The sequence below is a fragment of the Sarcophilus harrisii genome, chromosome 5, assembly GCF_902635505.1.
Source record: "Sarcophilus harrisii chromosome 5, mSarHar1.11, whole genome shotgun sequence".
In the NCBI taxonomy this organism is placed as follows: Eukaryota; Metazoa; Chordata; class Mammalia; order Dasyuromorphia; family Dasyuridae; genus Sarcophilus; species Sarcophilus harrisii.
The window spans coordinates 207,920,683-207,945,092 of record NC_045430.1 but is presented as its reverse complement, the minus strand read 5'-3'; the positions used below and the strand labels follow the sequence as shown (position 1 = coordinate 207,945,092).

The window sequence follows — 24,410 nt, the reverse complement described above, 5'->3', positions numbered from 1 at the left end:
TCCATGTCAACCATTTTGCAAAAGAAATCAAAGACAAAAAATAAGAAAAATAAGGCAAGCTCTAAAGTGTATTTGCATGTGTTTACGTTCTTTCCAGATTTTTCTGAAATGATCCTACTGGTTATTTTTTATAGCACAACAATATTCCATCACAGTCATATTACTACAACTTGTTTAGGCATTTCCTTGATTTCCAATTCTTTGCCATCAAAAACATAATTGCTATAAATATTCTTCAAGTAAGTTCTTTTTCCTTTTCTTTGATTTCTCTGGTACACAGACTTAGTCATGGTATTGTTGGGTCTAAGGATACGCACAATTTTATAGCTCTTCGCACTGAATAAGTAAATTAATTTTGGGATGATTGTCATCTTTATTACCCTAATTTGATCTACCTATGAGCAATTAATATTTCTCCAACTGTTTAGATCCATGAAAAAAAGTATCTATGTGAAAAGTATTTTGAAATTTTATTCATATAACCCCTAGGTTTATCTTGGTTAAGGAGACTTCCAAGTATTTTTTATTGCCAGTAGTTTAAATGGAATTTTCCCATCTTTTCCTGCTGAATTATGTTGGTAATATATAGAAATGTTGATGATTATGTGGTTTATTTTATAACCTACAACTCTGCTGACATTGTTTCTAATAACGTTTTCACAGTGGATTCTCTAAGTAAACCATCATATTATGTGCTGCAAAGAGTTATAGTTTTGTTTCTTCTTTGCCATTTTTTATTCCTTCAATTTCTTTTTGTTGTTTCATTGCTATAGCTAGCATTCCTAGTACAATACTTAATTCATAATGGTAATACTGGATATTCTTGCTTCACTTTTGATCTTATTGGGAAGGCTTCAAGTTTGCTCTTGGTTTTAGATTGATACTGGTTATCATTTTAAGAAAGGTTCCATTGATTCCTATGATTTCTAGTGTTTCAAATAGGAAGAGGTGTTATATTTTGTCAAAGGCCTTTTCCATATTGATTGACATAATCATATGATTTTTGGATGTTTTTGTAGTTGATATGGTCAATTATGCTGAGTTTTCCTAATACTGAACCAGAACAACTGTATTTCTGGATATACATATAATATGTAAGAATCAATAGAGCTTTGTACATATATACAGAGCATAAAGAATATGATTTATATATTTCTTCTTCCAGTAAACGGGATTCTTCTTAATACTCTTAACTTGCTATGGATCGTACATTACATGCATTTCAATTCATCAAATCAAAATACATACATACATACAGTTACTGAGAGAATTAGATTCTCTAATCTAATCCCCTAATCTGTGTTAATTTTGTTAATAAGGGGTCTCAATCTTCAAGAAGCCCAGAGGGGAATAACACATATGAATATTTCACATGAAAATAAAGCTGAAAGAAAGGCAAAAGAGGGCACAGAAAGGATATTATTAAAACTTTTTGCCAATATTACTAACAGAAGAACATTATTTTCAAAACCACAACACTGAAAAGAGAGAATTTCATTTAAAAAAAAAATATATATATATATATATATATAGGCTATGTAGCCTTAAAAACAAAAACAAAAAACAACAACAACAACAAAAAAAAACTCTGACGGTAGGAGGTCAAGTCAGAAGCACTAGTTAAGTTATTGTGTAAGGGGAAAGCTTAAAACATATTTCACAGCTAAATGATGCATTTTACTGTTCCTTTCATAATGCTAATTGAAATTTCTACTTTGAGTCTTAAAAGTGTTAAAATGAAGTTCTACATTGAAATGCTAAGTCAAGGGCACCATTTCTTGCATAATTAAACATAGTAGACCGGGAATTTGCAATGGCTCAAAATGAGAATCATCAACAATTTATTATGTGACCTGATGGTAACTTAACAATTTTCTACAGCACTTTAATGATTTTTTTTGGTCTGTAACAATCACATTTATTAAACTTATTAAACTTTAATTAGCTTTAGCAAATGTTATTCTTCTCCAATAATCTGGTACTAAAGGTTCTCATAACTTTCAAATGCAGCTTCCTTGCTTGTTCTATTTATAGTCTCAGAACTAAAAGATAGTCTCTTTTTTAAAATAAACTGGAACTAATTCTAACAAAGGTAGTTATTTTGCTAAGGGTACTGAGTAAAAAAATCAAAAATTCTCAATTTTAAAAGTCATTTAAAAAACAAGATTTTCTTATATAACTTAAGATCATTACAAATTGTAAATATATAAAGCTATTAATCAATTTTCATATTTAATCTACCATTATATATCTATAATCATTAAAAAAAAACACATAAGGATTGTTGATAACATAAAACCTTATTTAACATAAGAAGAGTTATCGTGGAATTACAGCGTTTTCTGACTAACTGAAACACAAACTTATTATTCAGAAAAGCCTTCCTGTTCTCCATCATTTGTCCTTTAGAGGAATAACTGTCAGATCTGGGTACCCTAGAACAAGGAAGAGCAGATCCAGTCCCAAATTTTGAAGATATCAATGACTGAATTTATACTGTAGATAGGGAACAAGTACTATCAGATCCAAAAAAAATTTCCAGCAAATCAAAGGTAACTTGATAGAGGAAATGACGCACTGACTATTCACTCTCCTCCCAAGTAAAGTGCTTGTTTATAAGCTCAGGTTGTGGTGTTTGGACAAATCAAAAAACTACTTATGACAGCGTAAAAACATCTATCTACACTGGGCTTTATCCAGATGTAAAATGGTTATGATAGCTAGAAAAAAGGAATTCTCACTGATGGAAATGGCACCCTCTAAGCCTGGATATCAGCACTGTCACCAGCTTTTTTCTCAATGAGTTCTAGGTAAACAAACTTAAATTCTGAACTAGAAGACAGGGCTAAAGATGTTGAATACCCTACAGCAGGGGTCCTCAAACTATGCCCCGCGGGCCAGATGCAGCAGCTGAGGGTTTATCCCCCTCACCCAGGGCTATGTAGTTTCTTTATTTAAAGGCCCACAAAACAAAGTTTTTGTTTTTACTATAGTCCGGACCTCCAACAGTCTGAGGGACAGTGAACTAGCTCCCTATTTAAAAAGTTTGAGGACCCCTGCCCTACAGTATCATTTCTTACAATCAATTCAATCCTGGAGGAAGTGGCATAATACAATAAGTTCTGAGGCATCTTAGGTCAGAGAACCTCTTTGACCCTGGAAATCAAAACTTTATATTTTCATGATTTGAATACCTACAAAGTATTTATTGTAAGAATGTCAATCAGACCTGTGAACCCAAGTGTAGCTTACTGACATGGCTATTTTCTTTGCCGTGTTTTCATTAAGAGTATAATTACTCCAACTTACAACATGCCAAAGACAACAGTTCACATGGTCTCCTGACTTGGGACAGATGGAGGATAGTGCTGGGAATCTGTTGCTCTTTATTTAGCCTTCTTAGGCTGTTTTAGAGCCGCCTACCTCATTCTGGATTGTCCTTTATTTTTGCAATATTCTATTTAAGCTCCTCATTTTCCACACAATCCTGTCTCATTTCTTCCTTCTTTTCCTCATTCCCCACTTCTTCCTCCTGTCCTCTTAGATACTTCTGATTTACTCACTTTCCAAGAAGTGAATTAAATCAAAGAAAACCTCAAATGGAAGATCTATGATACTTTGTATAATTCACTGACCTAAATTACTTTATCAATGAAATAAATATTTCTGATGCTGAGAAAAAACAAAATGTTGCCTTCCTGTTTGCAGAATTCCTCCACCTTATTCCCCAACACATAAGCTTCAATCCAATGAAAGCTTCCCAACTGTTCCACAAAAGAAATGCTCTGTGTCTTGGCTCTAGGTTCTCCCCTGGCTATCTAGATGCTTGGAATGCTTTTCCTCCTCCATTCTGACTTTGACCTCACTAGTTTGAAGTTCCAACTAAAATCACACCTTCTACAGGAAGTTTTCCCTAACCCTTCTTAGTTCCAGAGCTTTCCCTATCCTCTTCCAGAACGAAGGACAAACAACAATTGGAAGTGAATAATCTTTCAATTAGTTATGCTACCAATATACTATAAAACTTTCGTTGAAAAGCATCTGGTTAACAGACTTAGATTTATTCAGAGAAATACACCTTTTTGCTAGTTTCACAACCTAAAACTGTTAAAATTGTGTGAATAGGAAAGATTAAGAAAATTTTCATTTAGCAACACTGCAAAATAAGAACTCAACAGAACTTTTAAAATATAGATTATATTGAAAATATTTATCTACATATTATATATGAGCACACATATAACTGATAGTGTAGTGTCTTAGCCTATTAATTAATACACAAATAATTCCTTTATTAAGAGAGTTAAACCTTGTCCTATTATTCTTTTAAAATATATACACACAATGTATGTATGTTTGTACATGTATAAAATAAACAAAAAACTAGTCAATATTTACTAGACTATTTTAAAGCAAAAGAGAGCAGGCAAATTTACATGAGGTAACCTTTTAGGGATGGTAAAATAAAGAGGCCTATGTACTCTAATTTAAAGACAAGCAACAGTAAAAACCTACATAATAATACTCTTCATAAGAAGCTAAGCAGTATTTCAATTTTTAACATTCTACTTATAAATACAGTTCAGAATTTGACAAAGATCAATATATGTGACAAAGAATAAACACAATTTCAGAACATCATTATGTATGTACCTAAAACACAGTTTAAAAATGGAAGAATTTACTCGAAGGTATTATAGTTATGATATACAACTGCCATATGAGAAGATGCTAGACATTAAAAAAAAAAACAAAAAACAACACGGAACAACACAGAACATTAAATGACCCCAAACTGAAAGGTTATCTCCTATTATACTATGCATTTTTAAATTTTGCATTCAACTACCAGCTTACTCCACCTTATTCTATTTAGAAGTCTCTCTGAATTTCAGTGACAACAAAATTTAAGTAGTAGACTCTACTACTGTGTCAAAATTTATAAACATTAACACAAATGTTACTCTGTGTATGTCTGTCTCACACTGAAAATTACCCATAAAAATAACTTCTTAAAAAATCTAATCATTTAAAATGGACAATTTTGGGAATTCAATCTTTTAGGAACCAAAGCAAAAAATGATGTGTTCACCCAAACACAAATGTAATTTCAAGATATCTTCTCTTCCTTATAAAATAGTTCATAATTATTTGTTAGTTAAATTCCCATTATACATCTTCTGTTACCTTTGTGTCAATGAATGCTTAAAAGTCAAGTATAGTAAAAGGCCATACCTTAAACCCTAAAAGAGGTGGTCGAGAACAACTTGTTACAAACTTGAGCAATTTGCGCTTTTCTTCATCAGTGAAACTTTCTACAACTTTCCAAAAAATCTTAATTACTGGATGATCTGCAGAATAGCCTCCTATGAAAAAATGAAGACTATTTTATTACAATTATAATGTCTTGTTAACTAAAGACTTCAGATTGACTAGTTTATGGTCATGCTTGGAGGTCCACTCTCTCTATCCTTGTGCCAGAAAAATACAAGCAGATTGTGAAGTAATACCTGTTTTCTTGGTCATCAAGATACAAAGAATTTAACACCAAGGCTAAGTGGAGAAAATTTAGGAAGAACAAGGGTGAGAAGAAAAGAAGACATTATAGCATGTAATTGTGATCTAACCAATCCAATCTTCAAAGTTGGAAAATGGAAAAATATCTCTAAGGAAGTAATGTTGGTAACTAGAGATTTTAAGAAATTTACCTTAAGGAACCACAAATATAACTACATCATATTTCTTATACCTCATTTGTGAAAGCCCTAAATAATAACTAAGGATGACAAAATTACATACAATAATTAAATGTTTGATATTCTTATGACTGGAATAAAAAGGGTTATTTTCCATTTTTCATAAAGTATACATGTCTAGTTACATACAGAATATTTTACTATTCTTAACTCAAAATAAGTCTTCATGTCAATGGTTTCTGAATCTAAATTAATTCTATCAGGAGGCTGTTAACTGCTATTGGTGATGCTAAAAACAGGACTAACAATCTACTCCCAGGAATTTTATTAGACCTTATTTGAGAATATACAGCACAAGGTTGTTAATAGTTTTTAATCAAGATAAGTGATTATTAAAATTAAATAATTGTTTTTACTGTCAATGTACTCAGGAATAACATCAACAAAATCTCAAGTGTCTTAACTGGCACTTAAGTGAAAATGTAATATTTTAAATCTACTTACTAGAATAGCCAGGATCCTTAAAAGCTAAAAGTTCTCAATACAGATAAGAACAATAACACAATAAGACAAGGTAAGATCAATGAATTTTTAAAAATTATGACTTGATAGTGGAAACTAATGCCTTGCAACCTTTGAGGAAGGTATTGAGATCTGACTGACTGAAGTTCATTTATGGAACTGAGTTACTGTTGTAAAGACTTTTAAAAAGATAACTTTAAACAAGATAAATGGCAAAGAAACACTTGATCAAAGAATTTTGGGATTAGAAATAATGATAGAGTAATAATCCAATTTTACTATTTCTTGAAGAAACTAAAAAAGACTTGCTGTAGGTTGAATCTGTTTAAGATTTTAAAATTTAATAAATTCAGATGAATAAATAAGATTTATTTTCTTAAGATAAGTTTAAGATTACTGCTTTTTAATGTCAGTCAAGACCAGGATCCACGTCTCCCGATTTCCAAATTCAATTCTCTTTCTGATACATAGCACTGTTCCATATTATTCATTCTATTACAATGCTATTTACTATCTGGAAGAGTATAAAACAGAACTTTAAATAATATAACTATTACCTGACATTCTATCAATTAAAAAATATTTATGAGACATCTAATTATGGATAAATCATTTTATGGAGAGGACTGGGGAAGGTATGCTGTGGAAAAAATAAAGGATATGATACAGTTCTTATTATACAAAAGATGAAATGTGAAAACTGGTATTCAGATCCTGATAATGAGATGGTAAACTCAAAATGCTGACTACATGTAATAGATATATTGCATAGATTTTTGGAAATACCCAATGTAATTTACTTTGCTCGACTATCCCTATTTGTTATAAAAGTTTTCTTTCTATTTCATTTTTTGTTCAAGTGGGGAAGAGTGAAGGGGGAAAAAGTATGTTACTTGAAAGAAACAATAAAACAAAATTTTAAAAAGGACATGGCTCTTAATATCATGAAATTTAAAATCTAGTTTGGGAGAAAAGATGCATGTACAAGAATGTTCCATGAATTCATATTTATGTAAACATTTGGTACAATAATAATAGATGATTCATAATGATTATTATCCCCCAAAGGACTTAAAATATGACAAAGCACTATCTAATTTAAAAATGAATAATTAAATAACTTCAATGTAATCCTGAATATTTTATATTTCACTCTATTTTGGTGACCTGAAAATTGGTAAATCAAGGAGATACATATGGCAATTTATAGTTAGCTAGAATATCTTGACTAATTAGAATGGTCTATTTTCTAATTATGTATAATAATTATTGTTCTCTGATGTTTCTCATTTACTGACTAGAATCATCTTCCTTCAGTAAAGATACAATTGATCATTTCCAACATAAAGTTGTTCATGTTTCAAAGCAAAGTTATATTTAACCTGAAAGAACTTATGGAACACTTGGGAGGTCTCCTGAAAGAAAAGAACTAAACTATAATAAATAAAAGCTATTTATGGCAGAGTAGTAATAACATACCTGAATAATTTGTGAAAGATTTAAGGTCCTCTAAACTGATGGGCACTTGAGCACCAGAAATTAACACCTGAAACGACAAGTTTAAAATTTTAAGTTTAGGGTAAAAATGAGAAACTTGTCTATGACAGTGAAGAAATCTCTTTTAAACAAGTATGATACCTGGATTTCTTGCTGGTCAAACATTCTGAGCCATTCAAGATTCACAACATTGGCCAAACCTTGTCTGAAGGCTAGACAATGCTGTCGGATCTGTTTGTTTAGTCTATAATCTGCTACCAGATGGATATATGCAATTCGGTTAGCACTAGTGACAGGAATATCCTTTCCACCTGGCTTCAGTTCAACTACCTATAAACATTAAAAAATGGAAACATATACATATTAATAATACTCAAAATGTGTTTGGAAACTTGCAATGAAATTGAGATGGAAATACTTCAAAGGAAATGCATTGTATGAAATGGCATCCTAAAACCTACAACTGTTCAAACTAGGAAACAAATAATCTTAAACAGACACTTGTATATTTAAACAATACATCTGTTGGGATTCTATAGGGAGTTAGCCTTGTGTCCTATCTTCAAAAAAGAAATGTATTTCTGTGATTCACACCTCTGTTAATAATTTACTAGTAAAAAAAAAAAAATTGACTATTTCATAAAGTAAAAATAACAAATCAGAAAGCCTGAAATGAGTTAGAAATTATGACAGAACTCAACTTAGAAATTCATCTTGGGAAAATGAAAATGAACTTGATGAAGTGAGAAATTATTTCTGTGGTCTTAATGATAAGAGGATTAGATTCTCTACATGATTCAGATTTCATTTCATCTATACTTAGTCTCGACTAAGAATCAAGAGCAGGCTAGCTTATTTTATACACATTTGCACTTACACAATAGCTAGTCAAGATCATTCTAAAGTAACTAGAGAAATCTTCTTTCATCCAAAATGCACTTTCCCTTGTGAGAGAATGGTAATTAGAGAAAACCACACAATATATTAGTGGATGCATCTGAGACTGTTTATAATGAGCTTATTTTCTACCTATTTGAATACTGTTAAAAAATAATAGTTTGATCAGTTACCCATAATATCTGAATTATGTGGACGCTCTAGAAAACTACCCAGTATTTTATGAGGAAACATGAGAAGTTATGGAAAGTATACTTCAAAAAGCTACTGTTTTTTTCCAAATGATTCTTTCACATTTTAATAGAGAAATTTTTGAAAAAGCAAAAACAAAAAACATAGGAACTGCTCTTGCCTTTACAATGCCAAAATAAAAGAATACAATGCAATCAATTTGGATCATCAGATCTCAGATGTATTGAATCCATGCTCTTAATTGATTCTAATTTTAAAATTGTATTTATTACCTTCATTTCTTCCTTTCTCAGATCATATTCCATTTGTTAACTAACTCTTGTGAAATTAGTTATCATGTTATTAATGGATCAATATCTAATATGAAAGAACTAGTAAAAAAAAAAAAACCCCAACATTTAAAAACAATCTATATATTTAAAAATATTAATAATTTACGAACTTTAAAATGGCCAAAATGTAATAAATCATAATTCTATTTATGATTCCTATATTAAAAACATAAAACCAAAGTGTTTTTACAATATTAAATAGTAAAATTGAAAGTATTTTAATGAAAATTTTATAATTCAAAAAAAAAATAATAATAATAATAAAGAGTTCTACTTAACATCTAACCTGAAGAGGTTGGCATTTTCCTTAATATAATTACCACCTTATATTATCATTCTTACTTTTAAAATTCATTTGTATATCTATATAAAGAATTAGAATACAACATCCCATTTTTCCTTTTTAACAGATTCCAATATTTGCACACAACTTTAATGAAATTACTGTGTAACAGCTAAGTTACTGCAATCTATTTCAGTTGGAAGAGTATGAAATATGCCCTTTAGCAATGGCTTTGGAAAATTCATTAAAGAATTGGTGATGTGAAGATTTTATTCTATATTCAACTAATACCACTAGATGGTGCAAGGCAACAGTGCATATATTTTTATGACATGACTTCTCTTAATAAGCATTCTCAAGAAGGCAAATTATATGGGATCACAGGTTTACAGCTGGTTTCTCTCTCTATAGAGAATCTTGCCTTTTGAATAAGCATATGTGTTCGTTGAAGACTGAACTGTCATTACAGTGAAACTACAGTATAAAATATGGAAGAAATTTGTAGTAAAAACAACTAAATCTTTTCCAATGAATGACTATATTCACCCTGTCATGTTACTTTGTTGTGGCTAACAAAAATAAATGAGTATGAGTATGAGTGTGTGTGTGTGTGTGTGTGTGTGTATGTTCTATTGCTTCTATTTATTGAATTCCATTTTGGAAAAAACAAAATATCATTTGGCTAACCTTGGAGGGAATCTATATATTTGATGACAGAATGTTATAGACAGTACAGATGACTAATGTCTCTATGCAAAGACCTTACAAATACATATTCTTATATAATAACCAATCCTAGCAACTATTTGTGGAACCCTATTGGAAATGATTCCTTCCTTGATGGCAAAGATTTATTGGCTTTTGTTATGTTTCCCTACTTCTAACTTCTAAAGAAAGGGGCAAGTGAAGGAAAGAATCAGAATTCTGTAACCATTTCTATCAAAAAAAAAAAAATCAAAACTTCTGTGTGGGATTTGAACTGTCCAATTACATGAGAGACAAGAAGACACAAGAATCTTATACACTGTTGAAGTAGAAAGATCAAAAGCTTAGGAGGACTAAAATATGCCCTGTTCAGGGGTGGCCTCTCTAGACTAACACTAATGTCAAGCCTCTTTCCTATTATGGCCTAAATAACATTACAGTCTGGGAGATGGCAAGTGAACATGGTTCAGTTCATGGTTCTACTTCCAGAACCCATGACTTTTCCTTAGCTACCTCATTAGAAGCCTTCCTTTCTGAGAGAAAAATATATGCAAAAGCTTGAGACTCTAAGAAAACTCAATCTTCCTAAAACAATATATTTATAAGAAATGGGGAAAAAAAATCTCTAATTTATTATGTTACTTAAAGATTAAAGAAGAAAGGAATCAAAGGCAGCGGGACACAAATATATTACAGTATCTTATCCCAATCCTTCTTCCAAACCATAGTCAGACTTCATATATATGAACAATCAACGAAAACTTATTGAATAATGAATGGATAAACGAATTTGAGGAGAATTAAGGAGAAAAAACATACAGAAAAGGAAATAGTATCTTTATTTTAATTGTAAACAATGAACCTAGAAACTGATTATCTGTACTATAACTTTTTCCAGATAAAAAGAGGGAGAAATAATTGTAATACCAGTTGGGAAACAAAGTTTACAAAGATTTAATACTGCTTCAATTTATCTGGAGGTCAGACAGCAGCAACCAGAAAGAATATAGTCGATACGCCCAGAGAAAGAACTCTGGGAGATGACTAAAAACCATTACATTGAATTCCCAATCCCTATATTTATGCCCACCTGCATTTTTGATTTCCTTCACAAGCTAATTGTACAATATTTCAAAGTCTGATTCTTTTTATACAGCAAAATAATGTTTTGGTCATGTATACTTATTGTGTATCTAATTTATGTTTTAATGTATTTAACATCTACTGGCCATCCTGTCATCTAGGGGAGGGGGTGGGGGGGGGGTAAGAGGTGAAAAATTGGAACAAGAGGTTTGGCAATTGTTAACTCTGTAAAGTTACCCATGCATATAACCTGTAAATAAAAGGCTATTAAATTAAAAAAAAAAAAAAAGAATTTAGTCGATAGATGCAAAAGACAGAAACAAAGTGATAGTTTCTTTTCAACTATGAAGATATTTTGTGATCTCAAAATTATTAAAAAAAAAAAAAAGATTTTATGAGTTAGCTCAGCAAGAAGGAAGAAACAAATACTCTTGCTAGATTAATAACAACCAGAAAAGCCAAGTAGAAATGCTATGAAGTAATATGGAAAGAGGAAAAAAGTAAGATGCCAGAAAGAGGGAAGTCACAAGAAGTAACTGACATAGCTCAAACTACAGAAGAAAATCAGAGCATTTCTGCCAAAAACAGTTCCTGTTTTATCATCTCATACTAAAGGCGCACCGATGAGAAGACAACACTCAACAAAAACTAAGGTCTGTACAATAATAAATGTTCAGGAGAATGACGCTGAGTAATCAAGAGAGACTAAAAATGTTATTCTAAAAGGGATGTACATAACAAGCTTCAGAAATACATCTATTCAAGATGACAAAATATGAGAATAATTCATTTTGATAGGTAGGAGGCAGCTAGTAGTTCAATGGATAGAATGCATGGGTGCATTCAGGAAGGCTTGAATTCAATATGTCAGTTTCAAACATTTACTTTTGGCTAACCTATTTGCCTTAATCTACTGCAAAAGGAAATGGCAAACCATTCTTGGAAAAAACTGTGGACAATACTGGCGTGCTGTGGTAAGACACAAAGAGTCAGACACAACTGAACATCAAAAAATTTTGATAGGTAATAGATAAATGAAGCATATAGCAAGTACTATATGCCAGGAACTGTTGTAACTATTCTCTAGCTGGAAATACAGGAATCACATGGAAGAAAGACATGTTGCTATTCATTCTTTGATTCTGAAGATCAGTGACATCACGAATGAGTGATATCTTCACTTGTGGGTGAATTAGATTTGAGTGAGGCAGAGTTGCACAAACCACGAGCCTCACTTTTTCTTCCAGAGATACGTCTAGCCACAGGACAAAAGTCAGGATGACCAGCAACAGCTACGAGCAGCAGATGGCTTTGTGAGCTGGACGATCGGTAGACACTAAAAATGGGTCAGTAGTCTTGAAAAAGAAGAAAGACAACCACTCACCTCACAGAAATTAAATATAAATGGAAGAAGACAATAAATAAAGTAGAAGTGAAAGGCCTGGAGTTATGATATGGAGAGGAAGAGAATTTTAGTTACTGGTGAGCTAGAAGGGAAGTATTGTTTAAAAAAAAAAAAATGGAATGCCATAAAGCAAGCTGGAAAGAGTCAGAGGAGTTATCAAAACCTACACACTTTTGGTAGAGTAATAAACTGATACAACTATTCTGGAAAGCATTTTTGGAATTATGTAAATAAAGTGACAAATGTTCATATCCTTTGATCTAAAAATTCCACTATTTAGGTATATGTCTCAAGGAAGGACATTAACAAAGACTCTCTGAACACCAAATTACTTAAAGTAGCATTTTTTTTTTCTACTTGTAGTAGAAACAAAGCAGCTGTCCACTGTCCCACTGATGATAAAGGAGAATAACCATTTAAGAAAACTGCCCCACATGAATGTAGAAGGAAAAAAAAACAAAACACAAAGCAATCACACCTGTTGTGAAATTAGAATAACCAAGCTTGGCTGCAAAAAAGATATGAGAAGGCACTCTCCCTTCTCCTTCTTTGAAGAGGTTGGAAAGGTCCATGGGTGTGGAACACTGGATATAATGACAGATTTTTTTGATATGATTTTGGTTTAAGCTCTTGTATTTTTTCCTTTAAAAAAAAAATTCCCTTGTTAGAAGGGAGACACATAGGGGGCTATGAAGTATATGTAAAAATAAAAGACATTAATAAAATCTTTTAAAATATTTGCATTAAAATTATTTCCCTGGTACATACCCTTTGACCCAGAAGTGTTTTTACTGGGCTTATATCCCAAAGAGATCTTAAAGGAGGAAAAGAGACCCACGTGTGCAAAAATGATTATGCTAGCCCTTTTTGTAGTGGCAAGGAATTGGAAACTGAGTGGAAGCCCATCAATTGGAGAATGGCTGAATAAGTTGTGGTATATGAATATTATTGTTCTGTAAAAAACAACCAGTAGGATGATTTCAGAGAGGCCTGAAGAGACTTACATGAACTGATGCTAAGTGAAATGAGCAGAACTAGGAGATCATCATACACGACAGCAACAAGACTACATGACGATCAATTCTGATGGACGTGGTTCTCTTCAACAATTGTTTAATGATGAAGAGAGCCATCTATACCCAGAGAGAGAACAATGGGGACTGAGTGTGGTTCACAACATAGCATTTTCACTCTTTTTTGTTGTTGCTTGCTTGCATTTTATTTTGCTTCACCTTTTCTTTTTTTCTTTTTTTTTTTTTTTTTTACTGGTTTGATTTGATTTTTCTTGTGCAAGATAATTGTATAAACATGGATGCATATATTGGATTTAACATATATTTCTACAATGTTAAACATATATTGGACTACTTGCCATATGGGAGTGGGTGGGGGAAGATGGGAGAAATCGGAACACAAGGCTTTGCAAGGGCTAATGTTGAATAACTGTCCACGCATATGTTTTGAAAAATAAAAAGCTTTAATAAATGGGAAAAAATGAAAAATAAAAAATGATTTCCCCGACACTAATACATTGTTAGTGGAGTTCCAAAATGACTGAACCATTCTGGAGAACAATCTAGAACTATGGCCAAAGGGCTACAAAAACTGTGTCCACAAAACTGTGCCATTACTGGGTCTATATCCCAAGGAAATCAGAAAGAAGGGAAAGGGATCTAAATTTTCAAAAATGTTTGTAGTAGCTCTTTTTATGGTAGCAAAGAATTGAACAATGAGTAGATGCCCATCAATTGGGAAATGACTGAAGAAGTAATGGCATATGAAGGGAATGGAATATTATTATTCTATAAAAAATGATGAACCAGCTGATTTTAGAAAAGCCTGGAAATATTTACACAAACTGATGCTTGAGCGAAACAAGCAGAACCAGGAATACATTGTACACAATAACAACAAAAATGTGCCGTGATCAACTATGAAATTCAGGTTCAGTGATCCAAAGCAATCCCAATAAATTTTGGGACAGAAAATACCATCTGCATCCATTAGAAGAACTATATAGACTGAAAGTAAATTAACACCATGTGATGTTTCACTTCTTTTTTTTTCCTGGATTTTTTTTCCTCTCCTATCGTTTTTCCCTTTTGCTCTGATTTTTCCCTCCCAACATGATTCATAAAGCAATGTGTGTTAAAAATAACAAAATAAAATTTAAAAAACACTATTTCCCTGATTTAAGCTTTAGTTTTACAATAATTCAGTTATACAACAATTTATTCTCCAACAAGAGCCCCATAAAAAAATGCAACTCAAATGAATAATTGACAGCTTCTACACTGATTTTTCATTAGGATAATTATTATTAACAATAATAAATGAAAAACTGGCTATGTGATTTTAAAAATTAAACTCATACTTTCCAAGTAATTCAGTTATCTCCCACTAGTACAACAATCTTGGAAAGAACATTGCACAATAAAATAGAAACCAGCAGAAGAAAAACCTATGCATTAGATTGCTATGGAAGAATTTAATGTTGACTGATTCCACTCAGTACTTTGTAATGTTTTTAACAATTCTAGGAGAAAACAGACATTGGATAAATATTGTGGAAAATGTTATTGGACTATAGATTATTGCAAGTTCCAATATTCATATCTTCAACCACCATATTCATAATATAGTAATTATTCAACTATAATGAATATAGATGAAAGGCAGAGATGATCATGTAGCATGAGGGAAGTGTCTTTGGTATTTTCTTTTAGGGTAACCAATCTATATTAATGGGGAAAATGCTATTAGCAAGTCATTGCAGTAGCAAAAGCAATTTAACAGAGCAGCTGGAAAACTTTCAAGGCTTTAAAAATGCAGTTTATTTCTATGGCTCTGTAGCCATAACCACTCCTGAGTTATGCATCAAGATAAAATTGGTTACTCAAATTAAGTACTGAGGTCACAACTTAATTATTTAAATAACTAAATCACTGTTAAAACTACTTTTACTTTTCATTAAATCCCCTTAAAAATCAAGCTTTATCATTGTAATGACATAAAATCTGACTTGATTAAAATATGTCAGCTTCAGACACTATTGAATTTTCTGTTTTAATGTGAACCACTTAAAGATATCTTGATTAGGGATATGGTATCAGTTTCACAAAGAACAAGTACATATTCTCTGAATGCTACTATCAGGGACAAAATACTGAGATGTGTGGGTCACTACCATGAATATTTTGATAATAAAGACAGCTTATAACAGGTATCAGTTATTAGTTGTACTTTGAAATTTTATGACTTTCATAAATAATAGAATTCTCTCTCTTCAATGTAACTGATAAAACCTCACTGAGGGCTGACATTTGCTGATATGTACTGACTAGTTCTAACAGTTAAGATTACTTTTATCCTAGCAAGTTTTAAAGGATGTGATGAGTGAGGAAAATATGTAATTTTTGACTTGTTGTTAATTGAAGTATGATAATGAAGTGAGAATAAGAAATTGAGTACAATTTTCTTCCAAGTTAATTTGGCAAAATTTGGCACATTAACTTAAAGAAATTAAGACATAAGGTTTGCCTTTATATCAATTTTATAAAAAAAAGGGGGGGGAATGAGACAATGGGTTTTGTGTGAAAATCAAATGTTCTAATAAAAATGTTAGAAATCCATAAGATCACTTAAGATACAGATATTATCATGAATTTAAAGGATAACTAGTCCTTTCACACTAAACTAAAAAGAAACAAGTCATTCAGAAGATTCTCAGAAATAATCTAGAACTACTTCCTAAATGTACTTTTGTCAAACCCTTTTCTAGGTCTTCTAAAGAATATATTTGAAAATCAACCAAATTTAAATTTCTCAAACAATTTTAATAACAGAACTAAATTCTTAGGTGCTTTTATTATAGGAATTTTAGTTGCTCTACAAATTTAGTTTACATCAGAATATATATATATATATATATATATATATATATATATATATCCACCTCAAAACAAGGTAGCAGCTAGGACATATAATGATGCTAAGTATAGTCTGACTATTTATAATATAATAACCAGACTATTGTCAGTTTAATTCCTTCATTTTCTCCTCTGAATATCTAAAAGGACTTAAGAAAGCTAGAAAGCATCTATCTGAAGAAACAGAGATTAGAGTCTTTCTAGAACATAATATATTGTTTTTGTCTTCATTTCTGGAAATCAAAAAAGAATACGTGGGGAGTTGAGTAGGTTTACTCCAGGTCATGGAATATGATTCCTGAAAAAGCCTAGGATCACCGTCAGGAAAAGTGGGTGGAAAAGATATGCTTATATTTTCCTTTAGGAAATTCCAAATGGCACCTAAAATAAACACCCCCCTCCACCATCCTCCTCACTCTGTCCATAAAAGAACAATTTCAAACCAACTAGTCTAGTCAAAATAAAAACCGTTTGTTTTATAATGTTTTATAATTTTAAGCTGCAGAACAGGTAGAAATGGTATAATACAGCTTTGGAACAGAGGCCACATGATTCTCTTCTAAGCAATGCATTTAGACCTTATTTTTATCTTTCTTTCAAATGAGAGGGCAGCAAAGCCAAACAAAAAGATGTGAAGCTTATGCTGATGGTCAAGGCCAAATAAAGACTAAATCTGGGATAAATGAGTGGGTCTTTTATTTTTAATTACTCCTTGTTTTCAGTAGTTCTTCCCCCCACCTCTTAAATGACAGTATGCCTTTCCATTTCCAAACTATCAGCTTCCTAACAGCAGCCAGTATATGTGCTTTTGGTCTTTTGGAATTTACAGTTGTAGTTACTAGGCTAGCCTGTGACTGGGATTGTGTGATATGACAGAAATCTATAATAATCACCATCTTTCTTATACTTTAAATATAGTATTTTTGGATAACAAAGCACTTTATAATATGTTCTTACTTCAGATAATGCTGTCTGAGGGGCAATACAAGTATCATTATCCTCATTTTATAGGTGAAGAAACTGAAACAAAGAGAAAAGATGTGATTTTCCTAAAGTCTGCAATCAGTGGTAGAACTGGAACTGGAAATAAGGCCATGTGACTCAGCTTAATGTCTTTCCTTTTTTTATAATACTACATAGCTTCCTCATTATGAAAGGAATGGGTTTAGTCAACAAATTCTACCTTCTGCAAGAAGCCATCTTCTGCAAAAGGGCTTCTCTGGTCTCCAGGCCTGCAGATGATTTCTCTGAAATTATTTTATATCAGCTCTTTATACATCTTCTAAGTCATGGTTATTGGCATATTATTTCCCTCATTAGACTATGAATTTTTAGAGAGCAGGAAGTGTATTTTTGTCTTTCTTTGCATCCCAAGCACTCAGTATTAATAAAATAGTAAGAACTTAATATATGATTGTTGAGTGATAAGTAGGGAGAACAATGTAAATTGAGAATGCTAAATTAAATAAAATTTAATAAATTAAAAGTATAGAATGGAGTAAACTTATGGGAGAAGTCAAACTGATCATATAAATAATTTAATAATAAAGTTTCAGTTAAATTATTTGAAGCTAACATAAAAGAGAATAATCAAATTTTCCCATATTTTTCATAATGTTCTTTATGTACACTGCTAGAGAAAAATCTCTGGCAAGATCTGACATATTACAGAAATTCTCTTATTCACTAATAACTCAATTGCACTCTATTTTGCTTATGATATGTGTAACATTAAATGTTGGGCAAAGAAAATAAAAAGAAAGCAATGCTATATAAGTGATTAGATAATAATCATGAAATTTACACTAATTCAAGCTTTCTTAAAATATGCTTACTAAGTCTACAACAAAATTAGTTATTTATACTACTAGTATAAGGGTCTGCATAGTGAAATGAGTGAAAGAAATGCATTTTCTAATACTTGGAAAACCAAGAAAAAAAATTAAAGTGATTTTGAAAACAAGAAATATGTAAAATGAAATCAAGTCCTCATACAAAGACAATTATAACCCAAACTAACTGGACATACTCAAGGTAACAAGAAAGTAACTAGGGAAAAATTGGAAACTTCTGTCCAATACACTATAACAATACTAAACATTTCCATGCAAATAAAGTTCAACATTTTTACTGCTTTTATTTTTTCATATCAGCATAGCTAACATACGTAATTTCTTCTACTAAAATACACATAATCAAGACTTCTATAAATTGTAATCTTAGAAGTTTGCTTGGGTTCATTAGGTTAAAGCACTCAACTGATGTCAGAAAGTTAATACGGTTATCTATTTCTACCTAACTTATTTATCAGTGCATGATTCTCTTTATGTTATACATATAGTTCTCTCAATTTCTATGAGTACAGTAATTTTATGCTATCATCTTTTGTGATACATTCAACGGATTTCTCTTCAATGTTAGTTAAAAGTAACAGATAATAGAAATACAGATTTAATTGGTATGTGTATTGTGGATTACATTTGCAGATTACATGTTGTTATAATAACAATAATATCTAACATTTAATTAACATACTATGTGCCAAATACTATGCTTTTTACTTATTACTGTGCTTTATACTTATTACTTTATTCACACAATAATCCCAGGTACTATTACTATACCTATTTTACAGTTGAGGAAACAGGCAAACAGAAGTTAAATGACTTGCCAGAGTTGCATAGCTAATGTCTGAGGCTGGATTTGGAACTTGGGTCCTTTTGATTCCAGGCCCCAGCTAAAATGCCTAGACAGAAATGTTCCTCAACAGAAATGTCAGTTAATAATTGACTGCCAGAGTCTGATTCTTTTTGTACAGCAAAATAATGTTTTGGTCATGTATACTTATTGTGTATCTAAGTTATATTTTAATATATTTAACATCTACTGGTCATCCTGCCATTTAGGGAGAGGGTGGGGGTAAGAGGTGAAAAATTGGAAGAAGAGCTTTGGCAATTGTTAATGCTGTAAAGTTACCCATGTATATATCCTGTAAATAAAAGGCTATTAAATTTAAAAAAAAAAAAAATAATTGACTGCCAACTAAGGATAATTTTCTCAACTGTTAAACTTATGAGTTTAGAGCCAGTGACATTTAGTTAGTAAGTAGCAGGTCCCTAATTAGAACCTATGTTTTCTAACATCCAAACTAGGGTAAAATAAGGCATAAAAACACACATATTCAATGACAAGTAGTCAGAATTATAGTGCTATCGTTTGGAAAACCCCTAACACTATACTAGAAAAATATAAACAGTAATTTTTATTTTTCAGAACAGTGAACAATTATTCAACATTAGCCCTTGCAAAACCCTGTGTTTCAATTCTCCCCTTTCCCCCATACCTTCCCCTAGATGGCAGTAGTTCTACTTTTTATCTGAGAGAATTTCATAAAATGTGTTTGCATTTAAAAAAAAAACAGATGGAAAAACTAAATAAGTAAAAGAATCATAAGACAAACACACATAGAGAAAACATATCCTACAGGGAAATTATTAAAGAAGGTGAAGTTTATTAGAAAGGTTATGAAAAGATTAAGGGATGAATGATTATTATCTTTAGGGAGATTAAACAGATGTGTTCTCCATCTTCACTTTGTCCTGAAGGGATTCAGAGGCCAATGAGCCCAAGAATCCCTAAAATCTCCAACTAGCTCATCAAAGTTTCTGACTTCAAAGCTTCCATTGAGAGGAAATTCATCATCTTCTGAAACAACACATTCCACTTTTTAATATTTCTTAATGTCAGAAAAGCTTTTCTTTACATCAAACGTAAATATTCTTCTATGATTTCTATCCATTACCCCTAATTCTGCTAGGATCAAGATGATTAAGTCTCTATGGTACCTTTTCCATATTACACTTTAAATACTTGAACACAAGTACTGTTTTCTTTCCTCATTCCCCACAGTGGTTTATTTGTGGAAAAAAGAGGGACCAAAATTTGATTTCATAAGGAAACCCCCAATGAGATAGATAACTCCCTCTACCAATGCAAAAACGGCACTTACTCTTGAATTCAAGTCTTTGAGAATTTCCTGGGACACTAAAAAGTTAAGTTCTAAGTTCAGAGTAAGATAATCACTAACTGGCAGAGCCAGGTCTTGAACCCACGTCTCTCTGATACCAACATCATGTCTCTTACAATGTGCCATCCTGTCTCTCCTTTCTTTCATGTTCCCCTTTAAGTCTTCCTGACTCCCCAATCAGGAGAATCTCTCAGGTCTCAACAATTAATTTTGGTCACTCTCTTATTGACAATCTCTAGCTTATCTATATTTTTCTTAAAATATGGCATTCCAATCTGAACACAGTATTATTTCAAGCTGAGATTTTTTTGTAACCTATCATCCAAAGTATTAGAAATCCCGCCTAGATTAACACTGTCTGCTAATCTGACATGCATACCAGTCTCTGTCTTTGCCCAAGTCATTGATAGAAATGTTGACTAGCACAGGGCCAAGAATATCCATTTGGATGTCATAGGTTAGGCCCGATTCACACAAGTGATTTGGAATTTGGAACTGGAACAAAACAAGACATTCACTGACCATCTAATAGTTCACTTAGTCATAGCATGGAAAAGATACTCAGCAAGGACATAGCATTGATTCAATTGAAAATAGCTTTCCTACTTGTGTTGGAGCCAGCAACTGTTGCTTCCTTGGGGGCTGTTTTTGTACCTAGGGCCCTAGGAAGCAACATATACTCATTAAGTCTTAAAGAAGATTTTACTATCTTTCAAGGAGAAAAGCAATCTAACTTGTTTAGGGATACGTTATTACTCCTATATCAATAGAAGTGAACCACTACTTAACTATCAAATTGACAAGAAGTTCATTAATAACTACGTCCAGTCACAAATATACATAACTCTAGCACATAATTAATTTTCTCAAGCTTATCCACAACCATAGCATGAGTGATTTTATTAAATGCTATCCTGAAATCTAAATATACTGTATTTACAGAGCTACTACTTGTGTTATATTGTTAAAAATAAAGGGATGAAGTTTGTTATGACTTGTTCTTAATGAAGTCATACTCATTCTTTTTCATCATTTTCCTTGTGATTGGTCACAAACAGTCCTTCTAATGTATTACAGAAGGTTACCAAGATGTAAGTCAAACTTATGGGCAGCTAGATGGCACAGTAGCTAGAGCACCCGCCTGAAGTAAGGAGGAGTTAAATTCAAATCTGGTCTCAGACACTTAACACTTCCTAGCTGTGTGACCCTGGGCAAGTCACTTAGCCCCAATTGCCTCAGGGGGAAAAAAAAGTCAAACTTATTCATGTTTAGAGTCCACTCTGTTCTATTATTTGAAAAAAACAGCTAGTTAGACAATTATAATTGCACCTTAAAACCAAGCAAAATACTATTAATCCCTCTTCAATACGATATTCCTTCAAACACTGAAAAACATTCTCATATCCCCCTGTCAGCTACATTCTGTCTTCCCTGGGCTAAACATCCAAGGTTCCTTCAGTGGACCCTTATTATCATATGCTTCAACAATGACTTCCAAAAGCTAATTAAAGAAGCCAAAGCCATATGCAATCATGAAATAGAAATCTTTTTCTTTATTTCTAAACTTAAGAGTCATTATTATGCTCACCAAACTCTGAAATAATAGAGGCTAGACCTATATTAAGAATGACACAAATGTGATTTTTCAATATATGCCTTATCTCTTTTATTGCCTAAAGGCAGCATGGGTTAGGAAGTAATAATTAACTTGCTTTGCTAAGAAGAAATAAAAAGACACATCAAATGCCCAATCTTACCTGTGCCTCTCCAAGATCATTATTCACCACAGTAAAGTTTAGCCCAAGTTCCTCCACATCACCTTCATAGCTCTTGAGGAAAAGCAAATTTTTGTACATTTCAGGATCTAATGATGCCAGGTGATGAATGTCCACATCAGCACTTGTCCCAAGCAGCTTGGAAAGGAAAAAGCCAGCAAAGGGCAGCTCCACTAGCATGTTTTCATAGAGAGCCTATAAATGAGAATAGACAATACAACTTATTGAAAATTTATATTTATTAAATGTCTGTACTCTTTTACTCAAAATCCCACTACTAAAAATATACCCTAAAACAATCTATGTCTACCAAAATATTCATAGCAGCATCTTTTATGACAGGAAAAAAGAGGAATTCCCTGAATAGGGAATTGCCTGCTACATGGAATTAATGAGATATTAATGTGTTACAAGAAAATGAATATGAAGAATCCCAGAAAGTAGAGGAAGAACTAAATAAACTGATACAGACTAGAGAAAGAAGAACAAGGAAAACAATATAGATAAACACTACAACATAAAAGGAAATGATAAAATAAAACTGCATGTTGGAAAATTATGATAATCAAGCTTGATATTTCAAAAGATACTTTCTTCCATGCTTTCATCTGTTTTTATTGCTAATATGATGGACTTTGATATTGATTATTATAATATTGTCAGATATGATCAAATGTATAAGATGGTTTTTCCCCCCAACTATCTTTGTTATAAGAATGATTCACTGAAGAGGAAGGAATATACTTGGAATAAATGTGATGCAAAAACAAAAAGCATCACTAAATTTTTTTTAAAATAACAAACTCTATTTGCTTCTGAAATAGATAGGATTTCTCCTTATTCTAATGTGGACATCTTTCCATGAAAACTGTATCATTTTTCCACAACACTTACAACAGGGATATACCACCATGATTTTATAGAATTTTTGAGGAAGAGTCTAAGGGATCAGCTAATTCACTATTTTACAGATGAAGAAATCAAGGTTCAAGTGATTGAGTAAACTGCTTTAAGTCATACCACTAGCTTATTACAATTTCTGATTAAATCATTTATAAGTATGCAGCTAATTAAACTTGCTTAATAAATATTTCCAACAATTACTTTCTTTTATTATTATTATTATTTTTTTTTTGCTGAGGCAATTGGGGTTAAGTGACTTGCTCAGGGTCACACAGCTAGGAAGTGTCAAAGTGTCTGAGACCAGATTTGAACTCAGATACTCCAATCCAGGACTGGTGCTCTATCCACTGACCCACCTAGCTGCCTCCATTAAATTACTTTCAAGTCATTAAAAAGAACTTTTCAGGAAATGGAGCCAAGATGGTAGAGTAAAGGCAGGAACTTGCCCAACCTCTCCCCCCATACATGTTAAATAATAAAAACTGCTCTAAATATCTTTAAATATTGACTCTAAGTAAATTTTAGTGCATAAAAATACTCAAAAAAACAAAGAGAACATTTTCCAGTAGAAGGTAACTTAGAAGCTCAGCAAAAAAAGTGGGAGTCCAGCATGCAGCCCTGGGCCTGGCCTCATCAGCCCCACTCAGTCTCTGAATCAGCAGCAGTCCTGGTGGCTTCCAGACTTCTCAGCTCAGAGACACCAAACAGGAGTTGGAATGTCAGCAGAAAATGTCTGTGCAACCAGAGTAGGACCCTGGGGTGTGATCCCAGCACAGGCCTGGCCCTGGCTCCAGTGCTGGCCCAGACCCCAAAGTCAGTGAGGCAGGACCTCTGAATCAGCAGCAGTGCTGGAGGCTTCTGGACTTCTCAACCCAGAGACACCAGGGAGGACTAGGAAGGTCACGGGAGAGGGTCTGGGGCAACTGGATGAGAGTATGGTGTGCAGTACCAGTGCACAGCTTGGCCAGCACATTAGATCTTACAGCTACAGTAGGATGCGGACACATCTAACAATTCCAGGGCAAAAAAAGGTGCTTATGCTCAGAACACTAAAAGGATGTCTGAAAACAGCTACACAAAACCCAAGCTGCACCCTCCACCCAGCAAACACAGCCCTCCTTACACAAAATTTAAAAGCAGAGCAACAGCCTAGGACAATGAGCA

At 32.5% G+C, this 24,410-nt stretch overlaps 1 protein-coding gene across 4 annotated transcripts in view; it reads right to left on the bottom strand.

Moving 5' to 3' along the window:
* Window positions 1–24,410, bottom strand: part of UBE3C (ubiquitin protein ligase E3C) — a 165,479-nt gene that overhangs the window by 4,916 nt on the left and 136,153 nt on the right. For all 4 annotated transcript variants that reach the window (XM_031939550.1, XM_031939551.1, XM_031939552.1 and 1 more), the window contains 4 exons: window positions 22,326–22,538; window positions 7,857–8,045; window positions 7,698–7,764; window positions 5,236–5,366 (listed from right to left, as the gene is read on the bottom strand). In XM_031939550.1, coding sequence (XP_031795410.1) covers window positions 5,236–5,366; window positions 7,698–7,764; window positions 7,857–8,045; window positions 22,326–22,538 — 600 coding nt within the window. The remainder of the gene's footprint in view (window positions 1–5,235; window positions 5,367–7,697; window positions 7,765–7,856; window positions 8,046–22,325; window positions 22,539–24,410) is intronic.